Below are 22,655 nucleotides of genomic sequence, written 5' to 3' on the forward strand. Positions count from 1 at the left end.
CATCTCCTTCCCCATCATTGCTTTCCTCCCAGGCAACGCTCTTTAAACCCATGGAAAGCTTCAGACCTATGATCAAAAGGTTTAACTGCCCGAGAGCAGCACAGCTGGCTATCTGATAAAAGGGATGGTTTGCACCTGGGTTGGAGGGGGAGGGTAAGGGGTCGTAAGGCAAGATATAGACATACACTGTGAAAGAGATAAAATACAGAAAAGCGTATGCAAAAATTTCCTCAGGAAATATTTAAGACCACTTGTATTCAAACTAATACGGCACTTTTCTATTCTTCACTTACACACTACAAGTTGCAACTTGATGTACTTATTAAAAATCTATGTCATCCAACTGGCAGCTTCATATGCCATGCCTTATAATTGTAAGATTAGTCATCACTTGGTCCTTCTCATTTCAGCATATTAAATTCTGACTTTTGCTTCTACCCACTTATGATAATATACAGTTTCATGAATTCATTATCATTAGACAATCTCTCTCTGCCCTCTGTAATGCCACTTTTATTAAAAACAAAAAGTATTCTGTCTGTTCTGGGTCCATATCTAGGTGATCTTCAAGTTCGACCCTATGATTACAGCAAAATTGCCTCATTTATCTCCCATGATTGGTCATAGAGAGAATTTGGTCCAGTGTAGTTTCTGGCAGCCACCACTGATGGCTAACATATTGCACCTGTGAGCACTTAGCATCTCAGCATGGGCAGCCATGGGCACCTCCCCACCCAGGTTTTGGCCTTAAATAAAGGGAGCCTTCCTCAACTTGCCAGTTTGCAATCTTCTTCCTGCTATAGTTGCTTTTCTTTGGATTAAAGTCACCTGCACTGCTTTAAAGTTGGTGTATGCACGTAATAACCAGAAAGCTATTAAATATGCCAATAAGTGAATGCTTACATTACCCCCTATCTCATACAGCAGCACTCCCTTCTGCCCTGAACAAGTGAGTTCAAGGCCAAAGATGTTTGGGAGGACCCATGAATCACACTCCTGGTGATTAAGAAGGACAACAGGTAAGTGAGGACACCATTCAGACCTGAGTGTAGAAGGGGTGGTAACAGGCATAGACAAGATTCATCCTCTCTAGCGTGCCAAAACCAAAGACCCGAAAGTTTGGACATATCATAGCCCGTGAGGTGCCAGCCTCTTCCTGTAATGTCACGTACAAAAAAAACCAGAAATCAACATAAGCAAGACACAGCTATATGAATTGGAGTCCCAACACTGGCTAATGTATTTCCATTGCTCCAAGCAAATGTTCCAAAAAGTTAGGCTCCCAAAACACTGCTCTTTGACTTCATGTATTTCGTTGGATTTCAGTAGCCAAGAAAAAATTGACAGAATAATTCCAACTCCTAGGATTAATCATCTTTCTGCTAGCTTTTTGCCAACTCCTTCTCATGCATCTTTTCAGCAGGTCTATAAGCACAGACATTTTAAACTCTGCTCTGATGCTTAAGAAATTCCTTCCAGTGGCTTGCATGCTTGCAAGGTTTGAATCCTGGACTTCTAGGTACAGTGCCAAAGTTCAGGACCAGAGGCCAGAAACTGCACGCCAGGTTGTCTGGTTCCAAGCGACAGCACAGGTTTCAGTACCGGCCAGAAGCTTCTTCAATGTTACATTCACCTAAAAGGCCAGAAACAGCCACTGGCACTTAGTTTCCCACAGTCACGCAGTTAAAACGCTAGAAGCTTCATACCAGTTGAATCAGTAATGCTGCAGACTGATCTTCTGTGCCTCAAAGCTTATTATTTTGCGATATTATTTGATTTCTCATCCCTCTGAAAGACCATTAGAAGATCAGTCAAATGATTTCCCACACCAAGAACAGGAAGCAAAGGAAAAGGCAATGGTCAGTATGAGAATAGGACACAAGTTTAGACATATTTGTAGCATTTGCTCACGAAGGAGGTCAAAGCTCAAGTTCATTAGCTCAAAGACACATGCATGTACATGAGGCCTCTGTATGTGGCTCTTGTCAATTATCCCTCTCCTACAAGCAAATTAATTTCATGTAAGCTAGATATGAAAGACGCGGGAAGAAAAATCATGGCACTAAGAAGATATTTCAAACACATCTATCTTATTCCTTCTGCTTTACTGCTGTAGACTGTCCATTTTGAATACCTTGCTCAAGTTGGAACTGAGCACTATTGTAAATGTTTCAGTTGTAACAATTAGGAACATAATTATCACTGAAGGAATAGGTAGAAGTAGATCTAGAGGCAAACAAAAGCAAAATGAACATGAAGTTGTTTATTTTTATCAGCTCCAAGACCAAAACAGAACTTCTAACCTCCAGATTACAATGTGAAAATGAATAACTTAGTATCAGAAAAATACCATAATCTAAGTCTTTGATTAGTATCTGAAATATTACTGGATGCCTCAAAATCTTTTGTTTTGCTCTCTTGTCTGAAAGAAAGAGTCTCAAAACAGAGAGTAGAAAGAGAAAAAAAAAAAATCCTAGGCCTGCACTGTCTGTCCTAGAACAAAAGGGCATTAAAAATGTTCTCGTGTGTAAAAGCTGAGTACCAGATACAGGAATTTTCTAGCTAATAAAAACAAACAAAAAAAAAAAGTAGAAAAAATCTATAGAAAACTAGTTTGGTTAAAATTAATGAAGGAATTTTGTTCTCTCTATAAAAGAAATACTCCCAAGATTCTGTAAAAATACAAGAAAAATAGTTAAGGGAAACAACTGAGTGTCCTTTTTGTTATGATCAATCATACTGATAGTCCAAGTCTCATAGCTTATCTCAAAGCCAAAAAATCCAAAGGTTTTCCTTCCTTACCTGTCCAAAGAAGTACAACTCTACTTCACACCTTGACTGTTTTATTACCTCAGCCCTGTGTCTCAGGCACAGAGTTAATTCTGGGATGATATAGATCCGCTTTTGCTTGGGGCTAACACTTAGCTTGTACCTTTCCTATCTATAATGCCCTGCTCAAAACCTGAACGGTGATGCACGTGGTGAAGTCGTGTCTTCATTTGCGAATTTGGGTTTGATGTGGTCTGAAAAAAAATAAATTTTACTTGCATACAGTTTAAATCCCTCAAAGAGACTAGTATTAACATGGGTTAGCACTATCATTGATTTTAATACTATCTAACTCTGCTAAAAGAGTTATTTCTCTCCCTGCCTCGTAGTGATATGAAAGAAGGGAGTGGATGCATATACGTTCATGAGCAGTAACGCAGCTGTTCTAGCCCAAACACGTAGCACAGTGTGATTTACTGGAGAACTGTAACACTTAACCAGGTAATATTTTGTAAAGACAACAATGAACCAGCAATACATAAATGATCCAAAATTTTCATGCAATTGAGAGGAAATACAAATCCATGCTAGTGGTAACGTATATCAGTTATCCCATACACAGCTGATCTGTTCTGTACCCGTATGACTGCACGCCGAAACCCTGAAACATGTCAACAGTCACCATCAAATAGCAGTCCTACCATAAATCTCAATAGGAAAACAGGGTTCAATGTGTCATATGCAATGAAAAGCATACAGAAGAAAAAAGGGCAAAGGAAGGTCCCCAGCAAAGAGGGAGAAGAGTGAGACAAGACAGATGAAGCAGCAGAAGGAACCAGTGAAGACCCTGATAAACTTAGAACTCTTCGCTCAATAAAGAGTATAAAGCATATTTTATAGATTAACCCATGCCATAGTTTTATAAACCAGTGTTATTGTAGCATTAACACCACACATGCACACAAACAGTACTACCTCAGAAAGGACAAATTCCTTTTCTTTTTGATTTTACAGGGACCTGAAAGAAGATTCTGTTTGCAAACATGAGGCTGAGCCCTTAAGTTTTCAGCAGCAGCACCAGGGCTGTCTGAGGGATGCTGCAGCTCTTGTTTCAGTGGAACATGTCACCACTACATGAAGAATCGCTGCATAATATTCTTTCCACCTAACATTAGACAAAGTGATTCACACCAACACTCATTTCTTAAACCTATACTTTTAGTACAGCTGACTGAGCATGATGCAGTCTTCAAACATATTTATTTTCCTTTTTATTTTTTTGCAATAAAGCAATGCATAAAATTACCTACTATTGTCTTACATGTCTCTAGTCTTTCCTAAGCCTGGACTAAGAGGCAGGAGTGGTTCTGCAGCATTCGGGTTGCTCCCCTGTCACTTAACCCGAGGCACAAACTACCTCATCAACACCCTTTCACTGCCTCCTCTCCCTTTGATCCTAAGCAAACCCACTACTCCTTTTGTATGGTCTATCTGATTGTGGCCAGCAGAAGATGCTTCAGAGGACCACGAAGAGTGGGCATCTGCGTGATGACCTGCCTCCTGAAAGCGATTTCCCATTTTTCTGCTGCCTGCTGCCCTACAAATTCCTCCTTCCAGGAAAAATGAGCTGCTTTGGGGAGTTTGGCTCCCAGCAGCACTCCCCAGCTCGGTCCAGGCATGGTAGCTGCAAGGAGGTATTTACAAACTGCTTTCTGGATTCAGATCACTGCTTGAACAGACAGTGGGCTTTGGAGCAGCGCAGAAAGGAAAACTACTTCCAAAACTGTAATTGCAGATCATAGCAATGAAGCAAGTAGACTAAGAATAAACGCGGCAAGTGTACACTCAGAAGAATCACTATATACACACGTACACACATACCCATACACGCACACACTTGGCAATGGTAACAGCTCAAGTATAACTAGACTAAAACCCATTTCTGAAGACGTTTCTAAGGTTACTCGGTTAAAACTGAGTCACTGCATGCTGTTGCATGTCTTATTTTAAACTCAGGATGCAGTCTAAGAATTGCCATTTTTATCATTTCAGGTTGTTTCATAATCAAGTTGGTAGGAAATTAATATAAATAATGCGATCTCTTCAATTAAATCTTACAAAAATTCTGTTTTGGGCAATCTATTTTTGTATTGTACATTTTCAATTATAGGTTTTTAAAAAATTAATCATATCTGAAGATCTCTTTTAAACATCTAACCGTGGTACTGGTATCGTTCCATTTGTTTAGCACACTGAGACTCGGCAGTATTCATGAACTGGATAGCTCCAGTACAAATTTTTAATATCATGCAAAAAAATTAAAACAAATGCAGTATTTGTATACCCAGTAATTAATACAAATAATTATTTTTTCTTCCCAGAGATAAAAAAAGATTACTTTCAGCATCATCATCCCTGTGATGACACATACATACCAATGCAACTTCACATTAATCACAGTAGGCAAGCCATCAATCAGTGCAATGTGACAACTATTCTCCACTCCTCCTCCTCTCTTGAAGAAAAAAAAAAAACCAAACTATCTTTGGGTGTAGTGAACAAGAAGCAAAAATCTCATTTATTGAACACCAGCTTTTCGACATACAATTGTTTGCTCTCCTTCTCAATGGGTTTGATTTCTAACACAGTGACCGGAAAACTCTTGCAATAATATAATATACTTACAGCTCAAATACCAAACCTGTTCTGAGCAAAAATGCCTACCGAAAAAAAAAAGAAGATGGCCTTAGTAGTATCTAACATCTGATCCCGGCTAACTCTAAAGAATACGTTAATTTTAAGCCTCTATGTAGGCCATTGACTTCAGTGAAAGTCTAGAAGATTAGTCAGGCACTTAACACTGCTAGCAAATGTGTAACTCCGGGATGGCGGGGAGGCCAAGAGGAACACGCTACAGAATGGTAATGGAAAACAACGGGTGGGAACACACAATAGGGAACTTTTGCAAAAGAATGGGTCATGTGATAGAGCTCCTTTCAAGGACTACTTGAAAGGCATGTCACCACCTTGCAAAAAAAAAAAAAAGCTATTTACTAACATACTGTTGCTTCCAATTTGATTTTTTTTTTTAAGTAGCAATATTATCTCTGCCTATCTGTCAACTTATTCGAGTTATAAGATCTTCCATTTCTTATGAAGTAAGACACTGAGATTTTCAGTATACTTAAAAGCAAGTCCCTAGGAGACACAGTAACTCAGAAGTTTGTTGTTTGTTCTGAACAGAACAATTGTAAAAGTTAGTGTTGCTTTACTGATTTTTAACTTAATAGCAAGTTCAAATGATCAATCACTATCGCCCCCATTAAAATCCACATAAAAATACACCAGCCATTTCCTAAATGCATGTATCGATAAGCTTTTCTTTCACTCAAGCATAAATCGGTGAGAAGCAACTCCTCACAGTGGGTCCTAAAAAAGGCAGGAAGGGAAGTACCTACATTATTCAAGATGCAGAAGTCTTATCAAAAGCTTTTATTTTAAAGCAATCCAAGAAAATGCCAGTTTCTTAACTTTTATTCAAATCAAAGTAGAAAATCCCATTAGGAATGCCCGTACAACCACTATTGGCCAAAAAGCCTAAAAAAGTCAAAATCCATGTTGCGACTTGTGTCTGCTGCAGGACAAACAACTTCCTGAACGCTGCAGCACTTCAGAATCATTATGATGGGCCTTAAGCCCTACAGAACAAGTTCTTGACTAAGCTGTCATCACAGGTTTAATGCTGCAATGCTATAAAAGATGCCTTCTTCAAAAAACAAAACCAAAACCCCAATACAACACTATTTCCAATGCTAAAAATACATAAAGAGAAATAGGGACTGCACCTGTTAGAAACTTCCCTAAGCAAAGACTTCTGTCCTAGAACAAAGGTAAAGAAAAAACAGGGAAATACTGGTAGTTCATACCCGTAGGTATACAAGTTTTAAATGGAATTATCCTCTGTTCCTTTGACGCTGACAGTTCCTTCCATGCCTATTTACACTCAAACCACTCTTGCTGTAGTAGGATGAAGTTGCAAAACTCCCTAAAATGCAAAATCTGTGGCGATTCTACATTGCAGTAATTAATACTTGTGGCCAAGAGTGTGTTGGACTACAGTGGGGAGAAGTTATATAATTACTAAATAAACCACTTTGTAATCTGAGTCTGAGTATTTGACAAGAGGATTGATAGAAGTGTCCTGAGATCTCAATTTTGGCATCATTTAGTGATGCTACCCTCTTTACACTCTCTGAACTTCAAAAACAGTGTTACATAAACAAAACAAAACAAAAAGTTTTCAAATCCTCACCCTTTAAATAGGAAAGAAAACCCATCAAATAGTTCTTACAAGGCGATGCACCAATACTATATTTTATTATCAGTTAATTTAATCTCTCTGTTTAGACATCAGACACTGGAATTACATAGGATGCCAACAACTAGGAGCAGGGGAGGGGAGATGGGTGAGAGGGGAAAGGGGGATGAGAAGAGGTTTTCAACTCCACTAAGAAACTTGTGTACCTGCCTGGTAAACACAGCCAAACCTCTTTATGTATCCTATTTATCTTCAAATCTATTTATGTCACACAAGAGAACATATGAGCATAGCAGCTGTTACTATAGCAATGAAACTGGAAATTTTGAGAACACAAAAAACCCACCCCTGAAGGATGCTCAGTTTAGCAGAGAGATGGTTTAGGGAACAGCACACCAGTATCTCACTTCTAGGATCTGTTCAAAGTCTGCGGTTACAAAGACGTTAAATCAGCTGTAACAGCCTATTCCCTAAAGAGCACTCGGAGCCAAATAACCGTTACCTATTACTCGGCACAACTCGGTACACCGGGAGTTCCTGCCAAGTAACCCCAAACTTGTCAAATACCCCAGACTCGCCTAGAAATCGAGAAAGAGCGAATCTCTGCAAAAGGCTCCCCGTTTTTGGCCGCGACGGCGAACGGATTCACCATGGTAACCTACTCCCCACCCAAACCGCGGGTGATAGCAAGGCGCCCGGCGCTGCCAGCCCCACTCCCCCCCCCCCCCGCCCCGACCCCAAGCACCGGGAGGACAGGATGAGCCGGCAGAAGTACGGTACTTTCTTAAAGCAGCAAGCAGGCAGGCTGCTTCTCCCCACCTACCGCTGCCGGAGTGAAAAAAAAACAACCGTAATTCCCCCCCAAACCCAATCTTCCATCAAACCCATCCAGCTCCTTCCCCTCCTCGGCCGGCAGCACCGCCGCCCCGCACCCGCCCCGGGGCCGCCGTTCCCCCTCCCTCGCCCCCTGCCGCCTCCCCTCCGCGGGCGCGGCGGCCCCCATCGTCCCCCCAGCCCCCCTCCCCGCCTCCCGCTCCGCGGCCGCGGACCCGAGGCGGCGCCGCCGGCCGCGATTTACCTGCGAGGGAGCCGGGTCTCTGCAGGGTGGCGGTGGCGTACAGCTCCTGGGAGTGCTTGCTGTACTGATCGGCAGCGTGAACCAGCCGCTTGGTAGGCGACAGGGTGGCGTAAGTGCCGATGGTGGAGCTTAACTGGTGGATAGGAGAGGAGGAAATGTTAGACTGGACGGTGGGCGGGGAGGTCACTCGGATGGGGGACGGCGACAGTCCCGCCGAGGAGACGACGATGTTGATGGGCGAGCTGGTGCTGTAGGACTTGGCCAGGCGGCTGGGGGACTGCTTCGGGGAGGAGAGGCGCTGCGCGCCGGCGTAGGCGGCGCCCTCGGCGGCGGAGCCGGCCCGCGGCAGCTTGGTGGGGGAGCCGCCGGGCTGGGCGGGCAGCGGGGAGCTCACCCGCTGCGCCGGCAGCGTGGAGCTGGCGTAGTAGAGGGCGGCGGCGTGCTGGGGCTCGGGCAGGTGGAAGGCGCTGCCGTGGCTGGGCGCGAAGGGCTCCCGCGGCTGCGGGGCGGCGGGCGGCTGAGGCTGCGGCGGCGGCTCCGGGACGCCCGGGTGGGCGCCGCGGCCCCCCGGGCCCTGCTGCGGGAAGGAAAGGCAGAGGCGTCAGCGGCGGCGGGGCAGGGGGGGGTGTCGCTCGCCGCCGGAGCCTGGCTCGCCGGAGGAACCCCCCCCAGCGGCCCGCAGCCCCCTCTTTGCCCTTAAGGCAGGCCGGCGGCACCCGGGACGAGGGGACCCCTTCATCTGCCGAAGCGTTTTCCAGCCTTTTGAGGGGGGGAAAAAAACCAACTCCGCGTGGCGGCCGCCGGACGCACCGCTGCGGGGGCTCCGGCTGCGGGACGGGCGCACGGACCTGCCCGTAAACCAGGCACCCCTTAGCCCGAGCTAAAATAAATAAATACGTAAACAAATAAATACCCCTGCTCCTCCGCCCCCCAAACTTTTATTCTGCATACGTTAAGAGAAAGCAGTTGAAGCCACGCGAAAGGGCTTTAATCGGGTAACTTTCCTCGCAGACAGGCAATTCGGTGCCCGCAGGGGCGGAGGCGCCGCGGCGACACCGCACCCGAGATTCGCCGGCGCGACAGGGCGCGACCGTCCCCCCGCCCCCGGCAGCAGAATCGCGGCGCTGGCCGAACCCCCCTCCTGAAGGAGCGGCGGGGAAAAGCCCCACCCGCCCCGCGTGGGAACCGCGGGTGGGTTCGCGGCCAGCCTCCAGTACGGACAGCGGTCGCCTCTCATTTATTTAGGCGGCGTAAAGGAGAAGGAGGGGGCAGGAGGAGCTGCCGGGGCCGGGCCCTCCTCTCCCCGGGCCGCATCCAGCGGGATGGAGGGAGGGATGGAGGGAGGGAGGGAGGGAGGAACCGCACCGCCGGCCTCGGGGCCCGCCAGCCGCGAAGTTCCCCTTAAGCCCAGAAACTGGGGGTGGGGGGTGTGTGCCGAGGAGGTGGGGAGCGAGCGAAAAGCCTGGGCAGATGCTACCCATTAGAAACTTCAGAGAGAGAAAATGCCTGAACCGCTTCTGGAGCAGGAGAGGATGGAGTTGCCTTTACGCACAGGCGGCTTCCCCTTTTTTATTATCGGGGATCTTGGGCTCAAGAGATCATCTGTGAATCTGGTAACATTACAATCCTCTAATAACTGCACCCCCCCGGTGAGCGAGAGCTCAGTGCTCTGTTGGAAGACGCACTCTTGTTTCAGATACTTTTTTTTTTTTTCCCGGGTCATGCAGAGGATTTACTTGAAACCTCAGAAAGTGCTCCAGATCCTGGGAGTTGACAGTCTGATCAGTGCTTCACCCAAACGCACACACCTCCTGGCTACTGATTTCCTTAGCGAGAAAACCCTTTAAAATGTGAATAATGAATTTTGTGACTCAATTCAAAGAGGTGTGGTGATTGCCGACAGCAGCGTTTCACATTTAAATAGCAAGTTTTTGGGTTTTTTTTTACTAGCATCCTACAGGGAAAAAAACAAGTAAACAAAAGCACCATGTTCCTGGTATGAAACTTGATTTATTTTCACTATGATACCCAATAAAGGATTTCGTCAGGAACTAAGGGCAAGATAAAACAACTAATCAGAGCAAAGAATAAATGAGGTTCAAAATGCCAGAAATGTATACTTCTTCCCATGTACACCCACTGGAATTTTTTCTGTCCTTTTAGTTTTTTAATTTTGTATCCCCGCCCCTCATTTTAAATGCTTTGCATATGGGGGAAGAATATGTATTTTTCCAGACATGGACTAGAAGCGAAGCTTTGGAGGAGCTGCTGCTGGTGCCTTACTCCCAGTCATTAATTGCATGGAAGCTACCAGCACTTGCAGCTTTCAGGCGTCTCAAGGGAGCACTGCTGGACCCAAGCCTCATTGGCTTCAAGAGGTTTTGCACCTCGAAGAGCGATGGCCTTATAGATAAATGTAATGTAAACTATTCCTTCCAGCTTTTCTGCATGGTAAGCCCCAAGTGGGCAAGGGGATCACAGATGTAAGTAGCCTGCTCACTGTTGAGTTGGAGTGTTCTGATTGCAGCCACAAGTTACAAACAGCACAGCATCAAGTACAAGCCTTGAAATTTTCATAAATGGCCAACAAGCTCAAGTTGCTCTTTTGAAAAAAACGAGGAAGGCAAACTCTGGGAACATCAACAAACTTTTAAAGCTGTTTTCATGCTGAGCTACTTACCGTCTCTGCTTTAAACTGGAAAGAAGGGCTAATCTGTAATTGATTGTCCAATAATGTATTTGACAGGAGTACAGTTTTCATTTTCAGGGTTTAAACTGTATGGTAAAAACTTTCATAAAACAAAAACAGGCTGGCAAGATTTAAGACAATATGGACAGAGCAAGTTTTGCACAGGATAAAAGGTCATTTGAATAAGTATGTTATTAACTGAGATTTGTTAATAAATTTTACTTTCTGTACTGTTAAGTGGCATAATAATATATTTTGTAATATTCAACATTGTTCCAAAATGCAGTCTTCTGCAATGCTACCAGTGTCTTCTGCAACACACTGCTAACACACTGGTAACTTAGGCAATTTGTCATTGATCATAAGGATTTTAGGCAAGCACTGTCAACATGTATACAACATTTCTTTTTCTAATCTACTTCTACATGGCTTGATATGTCAAGGATTTAGAGTAATTAATTTTGAGTAAACCAATATTATCCCATATTCCTAATAAATCTCTGCAAAGCTGCAGGCATTCTGCAAGTACTAATTCAAAAACCAAAAAAAATCCCACTTCACAATTGTCTCTTACAGGTAAGAAGGCATAGTGGTAGAACACAAGAATTAAATGCTTAATTAAAACTGCAGCGTATAGTACTTCCTAAAAAGCTAAGCTTCTGTGAAGGAGAGAACTTTTGGATGAACAGATTGCAATGAAAACATTAGCATGCCGTATCTTCTAGGATGTGACTAATCTCAGACCTGTCTTAAATTTACTGTGAAGTTCTTTTGTTTTTTCAAAGGGCCAAGTGTACAGTCACATTCTCCACTCATGTTTTCAAGAGGCAAAATATGTGTTTAGTTTCTTCCTGTGTTTCTCCCTGTCTGTTGCTGAAGACAACCACACAGCCATGTCATTGTTCATCCTGCAATGCGAGGTTATACTTCGTATGGAAGAATGAAATACAGTGGTATTTTCCTCTTGTTATTTTTCCATTTATCCATTATTGTTGTCAACCTAAGAGTGAAACTGTGTTTAAATGAATAAATTGAGAGCAAATTTGCTTCCCACTTGTTATATCCTCCTGCAACAATCTATTGCATAGACGTGAACAAAAATCAAGAACTTTGATATCACAACCCTATAACTATCTGTTCTAAGACTCAAAGATTTAATTTTTCTGGTATCCCAAAGAAAAGGAGCCTGATTTGCTTATTTGGATTCAATATATGGATTCTGATATTTTTTTTTTAACAGCAGAAATCTGTGAAAAAACATGAGAACATTAATACAGCTATGAAAATATTTTCTTTCTCATTTAATCTTACTAGAAAGATCATTCTCTACTGATATAGGCAAAATAAGATTTGCAGAGCTCTATACAGAAAATTACTGAGGGTGTCCAGTTAGGTTATAGCAGACTAGAGAAAAGTCTAACTCCTGTTTACCTGCTTGATTCATGCATTTAATGCACTAAATTTCAGGAAATCAGGGTTGGTTTGTTTGGGTTTTTTTGTTTGTTTGTTTGTTTTGTTCTGTTTGTTTGTTTGTTTTACAACTCCAATTTAAAATTTAAATCAGAACTTTAACTGAAAAAGGTTAAATGAAAGACTGCCAGACAAGACTTCTGTTTTATGAAGTGGAATCAAGAGAGGCAAATAACTGTGTTGAATTATCTATTCTGCTGGAATTTTTTCATGGATAAGGAATTACAAAATCCTAGATGGCTAGACAGCTTAAGCAAAACTTTGGGGATAGATGCTGATCACTGGAACACTGGCATGTTGATTCTTGGAGATTGCTCCCAGAAGACAAAATGGCATGTAAGACCAGCAAAACCTGAATAGCAAAAGTCTCAGAGAACAAGACAACCATTATGAATACGCTAGCAGGTGCAGCAGATCTATTGGGTACATCATCTAAAATCCCTTCAAACTATTTTCTTCTTATGCGTGGCAAAAGACAAACCCAAAACCTGGTAGATTTTGTGCATCTATGCTTCATAATTCACAGGTGTTAAGGAACAGCACTTCTGTCAATGCAACTATGTGAGCCTTAGAAACAGAAGTAAGAACAGAAAAGGCTTCATAGTCATTTCCTGGAAATGACATAATGATACAATTTCCAGGAAAATGCTGGAAAATTTGAATCATGGTACCAGTTACCCTTAAGAAATGACAATTTGTGCTCAAAGACCTGTATACTTCCCTGACAGATAATAGAAGAAACTGAAAAGGTATGTTACATTTGAGTAAGTCTGCATGCCTGTCTTAGGTCTGGATGAACTTGTATATGCAAGCATTTTTAGTTTACCATTAAATGCTAGCACCAAGTTTTCAGCTTGTTTTGCTCTCTGGAACTTTCAGGGATCACTTCGCCCTTAAAATCTCAAACAAGGTTATATCTGATGAATATGAACATTGTCATATGCAGTACATTGTTGCCTATGAGAAGAGCCTTTCTCTTGATTCTGAGGAGGATTTTCCAATTGGATGCTCATCCCTCCAGGCTGCTTTGGCTTCTCAAATATTTGCAGTTGTTGCCAACTTTAGGCAGCAAACTTGATCATCCTTACTAGGGTTTTCAAGAGACACAAGTGGTCTTGTAAAGGTCCAGCTCTGTTTCACAATCTATGTGATGTTCTGAGCTCTTTCAGTGACTGCAAGGCTTGCCAATCTATTGAGGGCTTTATTTCTGTCAGCCCAAAGAACCTTCCATACGGCTTCACTCGAGGCACCACCCTGCTCTGATCCAATACCTCTATCAACACTCTTCTACAAAGGGGAGAAGACTTCAGTCCTTGGGCAACACCTGTGGAAAAGTCTTTCTTCTGCAGGACTGTTTTGCTGTCATTTATAAGTTCCTGACATAACTAGGAAGATGCTACCGATATTCAAAATGCACTTACATGATCAGCCAGCCTCTACCTCTGGATCTCTCAAACGTGGTCTTTTCCATCTCTTTCTCCTGATTTTATCACAAAGGTCATGGCCAGCACAAGGTCATTGCAATACTGTGTTTGCAAAATATACCCCAACACTACCAGGAAAACCTGTCAGCCTACCTGATCCTAATCTCAAAAGGTCATACATAGATGAAGGTAGGTAATACCATCGTAGTCTTCTACATCCACAAACAGAACAGTGTGAGATCCTTTGAGAGTGTCCAGGGATGGTCAATCTCTGGTTTTAAAGCAGCAATGGAAGCTTCAATCATTACCTATTGTAGGATCAATATTGTAGGATCAGACTTATGCAGATCAGTTCTTCACTACCATAAGCTACACTAGTGAATTGTTCTCCGTGAGTGTCCTAATAAGAGTAATCTGTTTTAAGATTTCATCTGCTTCCTTTAATGACAGAAAAATGCTCATTTTCATATTTGAAATCCAGGTTTAAACGCAACATCATGTGTCACATGCTGCCAGAGGCGAAGTCCTTATGTTACATTTTGTCTGGGTCAGCCTATCACCTTGTGGCACAGATGACCGATGGCGGGAAGAGCTATGAGTCTAACTGAAACAGGCCAGGATGCAGGTTTTGCTTGATAACTGAACAGATTCTTGTACTTGTTAGCTAATGTTCTAAATAGGGCTAGTGAGGTGTGGTGGTGTGATGAACGAGAAACTTATGACTTGTTTACAGGAAAAAGGATAGAAGTTAGAAAATTAACTGTTAAATAATATTTCAAGGCTTTTTTTTTTTTTTTTTTTTTTTTAATTACCTTTATTTCACATCTATTTCTTGTTTTTAAGGGTTTTCAAATTCTGTGCCAGTTTGTTCAGTCCGGAAGGCTCAGGAGCATAGGATAATATGCAGTAGGGATTTACCTCTGTTTATGCCTCAGCTTCTAAAAAGACCACAGCATCATCCTGCAAATGATGCTAAAAAAAGCATCATTTTAGCTTCACCAGAAGCTAAAAAAGTCCTCATCCAGAAACGTAAACTAGTTTAACTTCCTTTCCCCTCCCCTTGCAAATACATGGCAGAGCATGTGGAAAGCCACTATTTTTAGCACGTGCTATGCCTTATATTCCTACGGTATCTACAATGTAAGCTGACCATTCTCAAGATGACAGTAAACCCAATCAATCAGTTGTTCACAAACTACATTGTCCAAATAGAGGATTCACTTTTGAGCAACTCATCTGCAAAATCTGCTACTTTTTGTAGTGAGAGCCACTACTGAATCTTCACAAATAACCTTGATCGATTAATACAGGATATATCAGGATCTGGACACCAAGTTTGATAAATTGTTTTCAGTGGGGAAACAGAGTATTTCCCTGCCAGAGGAGCAGTTGTTGCTACAAAATCCTATTCCAGTAGCATTTAGAAGATAAAAGTTCCATGTTCTAAAGTACTCAAAGCACTGGAAAAACTCTATGATCTATAATGAAGTCCTCCAAATTGACAAAAATGTTAGATTGCACTTTGCAGCGCTATACAGGAAGTCCCAAGACTAATTAGTTTCTCTTTTTTACACAATTGCATTTTCAGAAATTGTTCTTGCTGTCACAGCTGGCCTTGGGACTATTTACATATTTTTTCCACTCATTTGGGCTATCATTCATGTTCAGAGATAGCTATATTCCTGGCACACAAATACCAAAGGAAATTATCACAATCTGAGCAGTTTTGACTCCTGAGGCTTATTTCAATTATAATAGGGATAGCAAAACAATTCCAAGGATTGACTTTTTTTCTCCTTAATTGTGGGATCAGCAATGGTCATATTCAGAACTTTTTAATTTTAACTTTTGACTCTTCCTGTTCTTGTTTACCTCTTTTAAAGCCACCTATATATGCTTTTAATGGTATTAATTCATAATTTATATGTCAGTTTCTTAATATTTTCAAGATATATTTTAATTGACTTGAAGTTGTAAAGCATCCTTTGCAGGATGATGGTGTGAAATTGTGTTCTGTGAGTTATTTTCCCACAGGAACATCTACCATACCATCCATATGGAGGAACCAGAAGAAAGAAAACCTATTTTCTGCCCTCTCATACAAAGGGGGAAAAAAAAGGATAGGAAAGGTTGCCTTACTAACTTACTAGTTACCTTTCTGAAGGTAACCAGTTCTCTGTGAAGTAGATGGCTCATGAGAGCTTTTCAGGTCCATGCAATGGCTGTTCAGTGTAATTTTAATAAAAGAAATCTAGATCATTATTTTTTTCCCCTCTCCATAAATTCATCCTTTTCTATGAATGAATGAATGATGAAATTTATATATCACTACTTCTAACTTGAGACAATTGCACACTTTCCCTTCCTGCCTTTTTTTTTTTTTTTTAGATTCTTTCTCCTTCCCTTCTCATTTCTTATTTGTTTCTGTTGCTCTGTTACTCTCATAACCTGTTCCTTTTCCATCATCTTACTTTTTCTAGCATTTCTTGAAGAATGCATCCCACCCTTTCAGGCTGTACCTCCAGGGTACAATGCTTTTCACACAGCACAGCTCCTGATGACATCTGCCCAGGCTACAACTGGATATTAGAGCCTCCTTTTTCCTTCTAGCTGGAGTCCTGCTCTCCTGCTGGCTCCAATCCCAAAGAACATCAGGGAGGTCCTCTTTGGTAAACACAGAAAAACTCTGAGGCCTTACCACTATGCAGGCTCATTTTAAACCCTTCAAAGAAGAAAAAAAGTACCTACCCAATTTGAAATGAAATTTAACTGTGCTTTATTTCATTTTTCAGTCTTAGAGGATAGGGAGCTTTTCTGAGCAAATTGAGAGAATAGAATATTGTATGTCTCTTGGTATCCCACAAGCTGTGCAATGACTATATAATACTGGAAATCTCTTAGCAATTTAAGGCTTTGAAATTCAAATACTACTCACTTCTACAGAATCCTGAATTATAACGTGTCCCAGTGTCACACTGAGATGGTCTGCTTTGCTGGGGCGGTTAAGATCTAAACAGAGAAAATAACCTGAGCTGACCAACGAAACCCAGTCAGACTTTGTTTATGTACAGAAGCATGAATGCTTCTAGAAATCTGTGTCTAAACTGAAGCTTAACTTCCCAGTGAGAGGCTTTGATGTCACAGTGAAAAGTACAGAAGGTGAGAGGGTTACGTGTCAGAGCCAGGAAGGATCATTTAGACAGGAAGAGAGATTTATAAAGTCTTCATAAGTATCTGAAACAATCTTTCAAAATGTTTGAAACATGCAGGTGGCTGGCTGATAAGTTGCTTGTCTTACCATATGGGGGGAAAAAAAGGCAAAAAAATTACTCTTACACTTGAGATTACATCATAGCACCAGGCAATGGACAGTATCCCAACCCGGTTTTGCATCTGGTGTCATCCTGGCTTTGTTTTTGCTTGCTGACACTACTTTCAGTAATATCCTGATGGCAATGCAGGAGGTCCTAGACCTTAGTTAGGGCTCCTAATGAGCACAGCCACAGAAATTTTATAACTTAAATGCCTAAATATGCGATCACCAAAATATATATATATGAGTAAGTAAAACTGGCAATGTAAATCTTCTTTTTAATCAGTATTATTTTATTACTATGCAAGTCAACCCACTTTAGATTTATGAACATGGAGGTGGTAACTCCACCCCGCTGCAGATGCGTTGAACACGACAGAAAGTAAAGGCAGACATTCACGTGCCGGTGGGCACCAAACAGCTCTCCTTCCTGGGAGCCACCTCGAACGATTTTTGGGTGCGAGAGACCCGGGCTGCTTAGGACACGTACCTGGCTGTAGCTCTGGATGGCACCTCTGGCCTGACCACTGCGGGCCGGGAGCTGGGCGGCTGCTGTTTCGCCCAGGGCGAGGGTCTGGTTACTGTGGTAGCTGGCCGAGTACTGGAAGGAGCCTTCAGGTTTGGAATTGAGCTGGAGCGTGCTCTGGGAGAGGAGGCTGGGCCCTGCGGGGACAGGATTTGGGAGCAGTGAGAAAGTTGCAGGGAAAGAGCACAGCTGTGTTATCTGTCGAGTGAGACTCGAAATTAACAGACGTATGTGGCTTCAGCTTTTCACAGTTTGGCTTTTCAGTAATAACAATCACATACATTAAGTAATTTCTTTACCATTCAGTTATCATTATTATTATTGTGTTCAAGCTACAGACCACATTGCTTTCTTTGCAAAAAACGTATGGTTTTGACCGGTGAAGAAATTCTAAGCCTAAACAAACCCAACCGTCCTATTTGATAAAGAAGTCTTGGTTTTCAGCTCAGAATAGTTAATGAGTTTTCTTTTTTTCTAAGGATAAGCCTTGTTTATTTCACTTAATTATATCTACTCGTTCTGCATGGGAAATGCTAACTCTTGTCCATCCCTGGGCCCCCAGCACATTAGATCTATTGATTACTGCCACTCTGTCGTGTACGCATGGTGATGTAATACTTTGGTGCCTGTAGGGATGGATGGCAGCCTTTAAAATATTAATAGCTCTTCTCATCGTGTAGGACTCACCCTGATGTCAGTGAATCTTTGATGACTGTTTTGTCAGCCTATCTTATCTTCCCCATCACAGCACTGCGCGGCAGGAGAGCCAAGTGCAGGCAGCGAGCTTAAATTGGGGCTGCCAGACTGAAGGGCATGTCGGGAGTGGGAACAGTGATACTTTCCACACTTATTTAGTCGTTTTGCAAAACTAACACATGTTCCAATATTCATTTGGTTCAAGTACAAGTGATTTAGGTTATCACGTACACATAGCAAATTCCCCAGTTTTTGCCCCAAGAGCATGTAGCAGACAGAGAAAGGCTCTTCCTACACTGCACTGTCGCATGGTTTAGACATGACCTCCCACAACCACTTTTACTGGTGAACTCATTCTGTCTCCATACATGAAGAGCTACATTAAAGAATACCCGCCTAATCCTCCCCTATGCCTTCACTGATTCTAGTATTTCTTAATTTTCAATAAACTAGCTTACTCCTCCATGGTGTCCAGGCCCAGCAAGTGAAATACAAGAGGAGGGAAAAAAAGAGAGTTAACGCCTTGGCCATTGCATGAGTTGCAAAGTCTACCTTCAACCCAACAGCCATCATCTATAGCATATTCAGCGGCTCCACGGGGAGAATAGGTTCATCTTCTGGTTAGCACTAACAAGCTCATGAGAGCACAGAAGGCGACACAAACCTTAAGGGATGTGAAATGATTACATTGACTTTCCTTCTACAGAACATGTGAAAAGTTCAGTTTTAAAAAGACTCACAATGGCAAAATGCCAATGAATTTCAGAAATAACTCCCAGTGCATTCCTGAAACAAAGGCCAAATTTTATGTCCTTTAAGTCTTTGCTACGAGGATGCACAGCTGCTCCAAAAAGACTTCTACTTAAAGAACATGCAAACAATCACACCCCCAAATTAACAAATTTCCCCTAGCCTGTTTGTCAAAAACGGCAGAACCCTTATAACTGATATTTTCTCAAAACCAACCCAAACCGCTCATATTATAAACAAATTTTAGTAGGCTATGTAAAGTGGAAGTGTTTGCATCTAAAGTGTAAACTGGGATTGTGACACTATTTTACATACCAACCCAATTTATACTGCAAAGTCAATTCCATTCATCGGAATATTCCAGATCTAGGACACATTTGGAAATTAAGTTCTGGTACTTGTATTTTCCTTACAAGTACAGAAGGAGGCAGGGCTCCATGTATGCTGTGAGGTTATTAAAAATGTATCACATGCAAAGGAGAGCTGAAAGTAATCCTGCATGGGTGCTTATAAATCCAACATTTTGTAGCTTTCCATCCTGTGACTTTGCAAATCGGGTTTACTAAGCATTTTCCATTTAACTGGTTTTGTTTCAAATCTGTTCTTTAATGAAAGAAATATTTTCACAGGTTTTTTTAAAGAGCATAAAGAAAATACAGGCTTAGTTTTAAAATATATCTGTAGACTTTATTTTAATCTTTTGGGTTTTGAATTTTCAGTAAGAATTTCCCTGTGATCCATTGAGTGACGTTCAGAAAATTCACAAAAGTGTAACTTTCCCAGGAAGGGCAAAAGTTGCAGCAATTTTTGTGCATGAAAGAGTTTGTACTCATTCTGAAAGTAATTATGCTGTGACATTTCTAAAGCTTAAATAATGATTAAACTATCACATGCTATGAACTCAATATGTTTAAATTTTCATTGCATCTGGCTTTCAAGTGCTCCTTTCATATTACCATGGCTCACTAGGGGATTTACATAGCCAGCTAGAATCACATACATGGGTTCCCTCCACCATTTAGCTTAAACACTTCCATGCGCTTTAAGAAACTTATCCAAACTGTAGATAAAAATTTTTAATAAAAGGTTTGGAGCACATGGTTTTAAGTTCACTAACTACTTTATAGCAGTTTTTATTTTGTACCTTAACAAGCAGTAATGAATAATTAAAATATACATACATTTCAATAAAGTAATTACGAAGTCATTTGAGAGAGGCAGCCAGATATTTAAATTTAAAATAAGCCCACATTTCTCAAGCAAACGTAGAATAGAGTTGTGGCTGCTCACCTGTAAATAACTAAGTCTAAACCAAGCGTGCAAACTACAAGATACATTTAAGATCAATCAGCGTGATCTTGAAAAAAACACAAGTTCCTTTTTCAAGGTTTAGGGACTACAAGCTGTCCCGCCTTGTCTGATAGGGAAAAGATGGATCGCTTTTCTCATTAACATTCTTGAGATTTCAATCTGAAGGCAAAACCAAACCTTCTGAAGAGCCCGCAGCTCACCCAGGAGAGAAGAAAGTGGTTTGTTTGTGTACTTCCATACGCTGATGGCTCTTGACAACATACTGTTTCTTCCTGGCAAAAATTTAAATTCTGTTGTGTTGGTATAAGAAAGTGTTCATGCAACTATTCATTTGTTTTCAGAGAAATTAAGGCAGTGAGAAGAAATTCTCTATTTTCAGTTAGGCACTGGAAATCACTAGTTAACTACCGGAACAATTCAGTCTTGTTTTTTCCCTTAATGCCACATAATTAACTAAAAATCTTCAATTTAAAATAAGCTTGAAAACAAACACTTCCAGCTTCATAAGGTTTAGTTTAGCAGATACCAAGGATTTGCAGTGTGGCTTTAAAAATTCGTACTACATTTTGTTTCTATTTGGGGGTGTGGGGAAGGTATAACCACCTGGTTTCCCCTATGTTTTTTAATCAGCACATTAAAAAAAACGTCTATTTGCCTTGTGAAAGAATATTAGCGTTGGATTATTCATTGTGGATAGTACCAAATTTTCACTGATTCAGTTAGTGCCACTTTCCTCCTGTATCATCAACACTGAAATAGTAGAGATACAAGGTCTAATTCACCACTTTGACTAACTTCAAAATATAGAGCCGGGTATAGTAATTAACTCTTTCATATGTCTCCAGTTTGTCGGACACGTGCTGCAGACAATACTTTCCTCTTCCTCTTAACCTTGAGCAGAGCAGTGTGCAAGGCTCTCCATCCTCCTCACCTTGGCTCCTCCTCACCTTGGCTGTAACCTGGCTCCATAAGAGTTCAAAGGAGAGGGAGAGGGTCTGCATCCTCCTTAGGACACAGACAAAGTGCACTTAAGCTGGAGAAAGCTGCTGAAGCACAGAGAAGACCAGGCAAGAAGAGAACAGAGGAGGATGAAGAACATGCCTGCATCAGGGAGCCAGCCCACAATGAAAGCTCAGAGGTGATGGAGAACAGAGGACTTTTCTAGGGATCAGAGAAGGGAAACATGAGTTTCCTTTGCAGTCTGGAGACCCAGGTGCCGGCAGACATAGCAGAGTTAAAGGAAAGGAATCACCCATTCAGAAGGTGAAAGGAAAGGACAGGCTTCCTGTGAAGCTCTTTTATGGAATCACGGAATTGTCACAGAGTTGGAAAGGACCTCTAGAGATCATCTAGTCCAACTCCCCTGCTAAAGCAGGATTGCCTAGAGCACATTACTCAGGACTGCATCCAGGCGGGTCTTGAAAATCTCCAAAGAAGGGGACTCCACAACCTCCGTGGGCAGCCTGTTCCACTGCTCTGTCACCCTCACCATAAAGAAGTTTCTCCTCATACTTGAATGGAACTTCCTATGTTCCAGCTTGTGCCCGTTGCCCCTCGTCATATCGCTGGGAACCACTGAAAAGAGTCCAGCTCCATCATCCTTTATTCCACCCTTTAGGTACTCGTAAACATAGATAAGGTCTCCCCTCAGCCTTCTCTTCTCCAGGCTAAAGAGCCCCCGCTCTTTGAGCCTTTCCTCGTAAGGGAGGTGCTCCAATCCCTTAATCATCTTAGTTGCCCTACGTTGGACTCTCTCCGGTAGTTCCCTGTGTCTCTTGAACTGCGGAGCCCAGAACTGGACACAATATTCCAGTTGTGGCCTCATCAGTGCAGAGTAGAGGGGGAGAATGATCTCCCTCGACCTACTGGCCACACTCTTCCCTATGCAGCCCAAGATTCCATTGGCTCGCTTGGCAACAAGGGCACATTGCTGGCTCATGGAAAGTTTGCTATCCACCAGGACTCCCAATTAAATTAATTAAAACTCCCTAAAGTTTTAATTACTTTATATTACCCACCCTTCTTACTGGAAGTTATGTTATAGGCTATTATTTTTATCTTTCAAAACTCCAAGAGATTAAAATATTTGGAGCACCTGAGAGTACCTGGCACGTTTACTTCAAGTGAAACAGGGAAGAGGAGCAGATACACTGCGGGACTTGGCCCTCCCCTGAGTCCCATCACTAAAGAGAGCAGCACTGGAGCCCACGCTTGCTTCCTTCCTGCCATATTACTGTATTCAACAAAATAAGCACGGCCTGGAGTTACACTGAAAAGGCTGATTCATAGCATTTAGTATGTTGCATATGGC

General features: G+C 42.0%; 1 protein-coding gene across 2 annotated transcripts in view; it reads right to left on the bottom strand.

Moving 5' to 3' along the window:
* Window positions 1-22,655, bottom strand: part of CTNND2 (catenin delta 2) — a 543,425-nt gene that overhangs the window by 274,827 nt on the left and 245,943 nt on the right. The window contains exons 5-6 of one of the 2 annotated variants that reach the window (XM_074146739.1): window positions 17,552-17,724; window positions 8,166-8,739 (exon numbers count right to left, since the gene is read on the bottom strand). The exons of the other annotated variant lie outside the window; for it this stretch is intronic. Of the exons in view, the coding sequence (XP_074002840.1) occupies window positions 8,166-8,739; window positions 17,552-17,724 (747 nt within the window). The remainder of the gene's footprint in view (window positions 1-8,165; window positions 8,740-17,551; window positions 17,725-22,655) is intronic. 2 annotated transcript variants of the gene reach the window in all.

This window comes from Numenius arquata, chromosome 4 (assembly GCF_964106895.1).
Source record: "Numenius arquata chromosome 4, bNumArq3.hap1.1, whole genome shotgun sequence".
Taxonomy (NCBI): Eukaryota; Metazoa; Chordata; class Aves; order Charadriiformes; family Scolopacidae; genus Numenius; species Numenius arquata.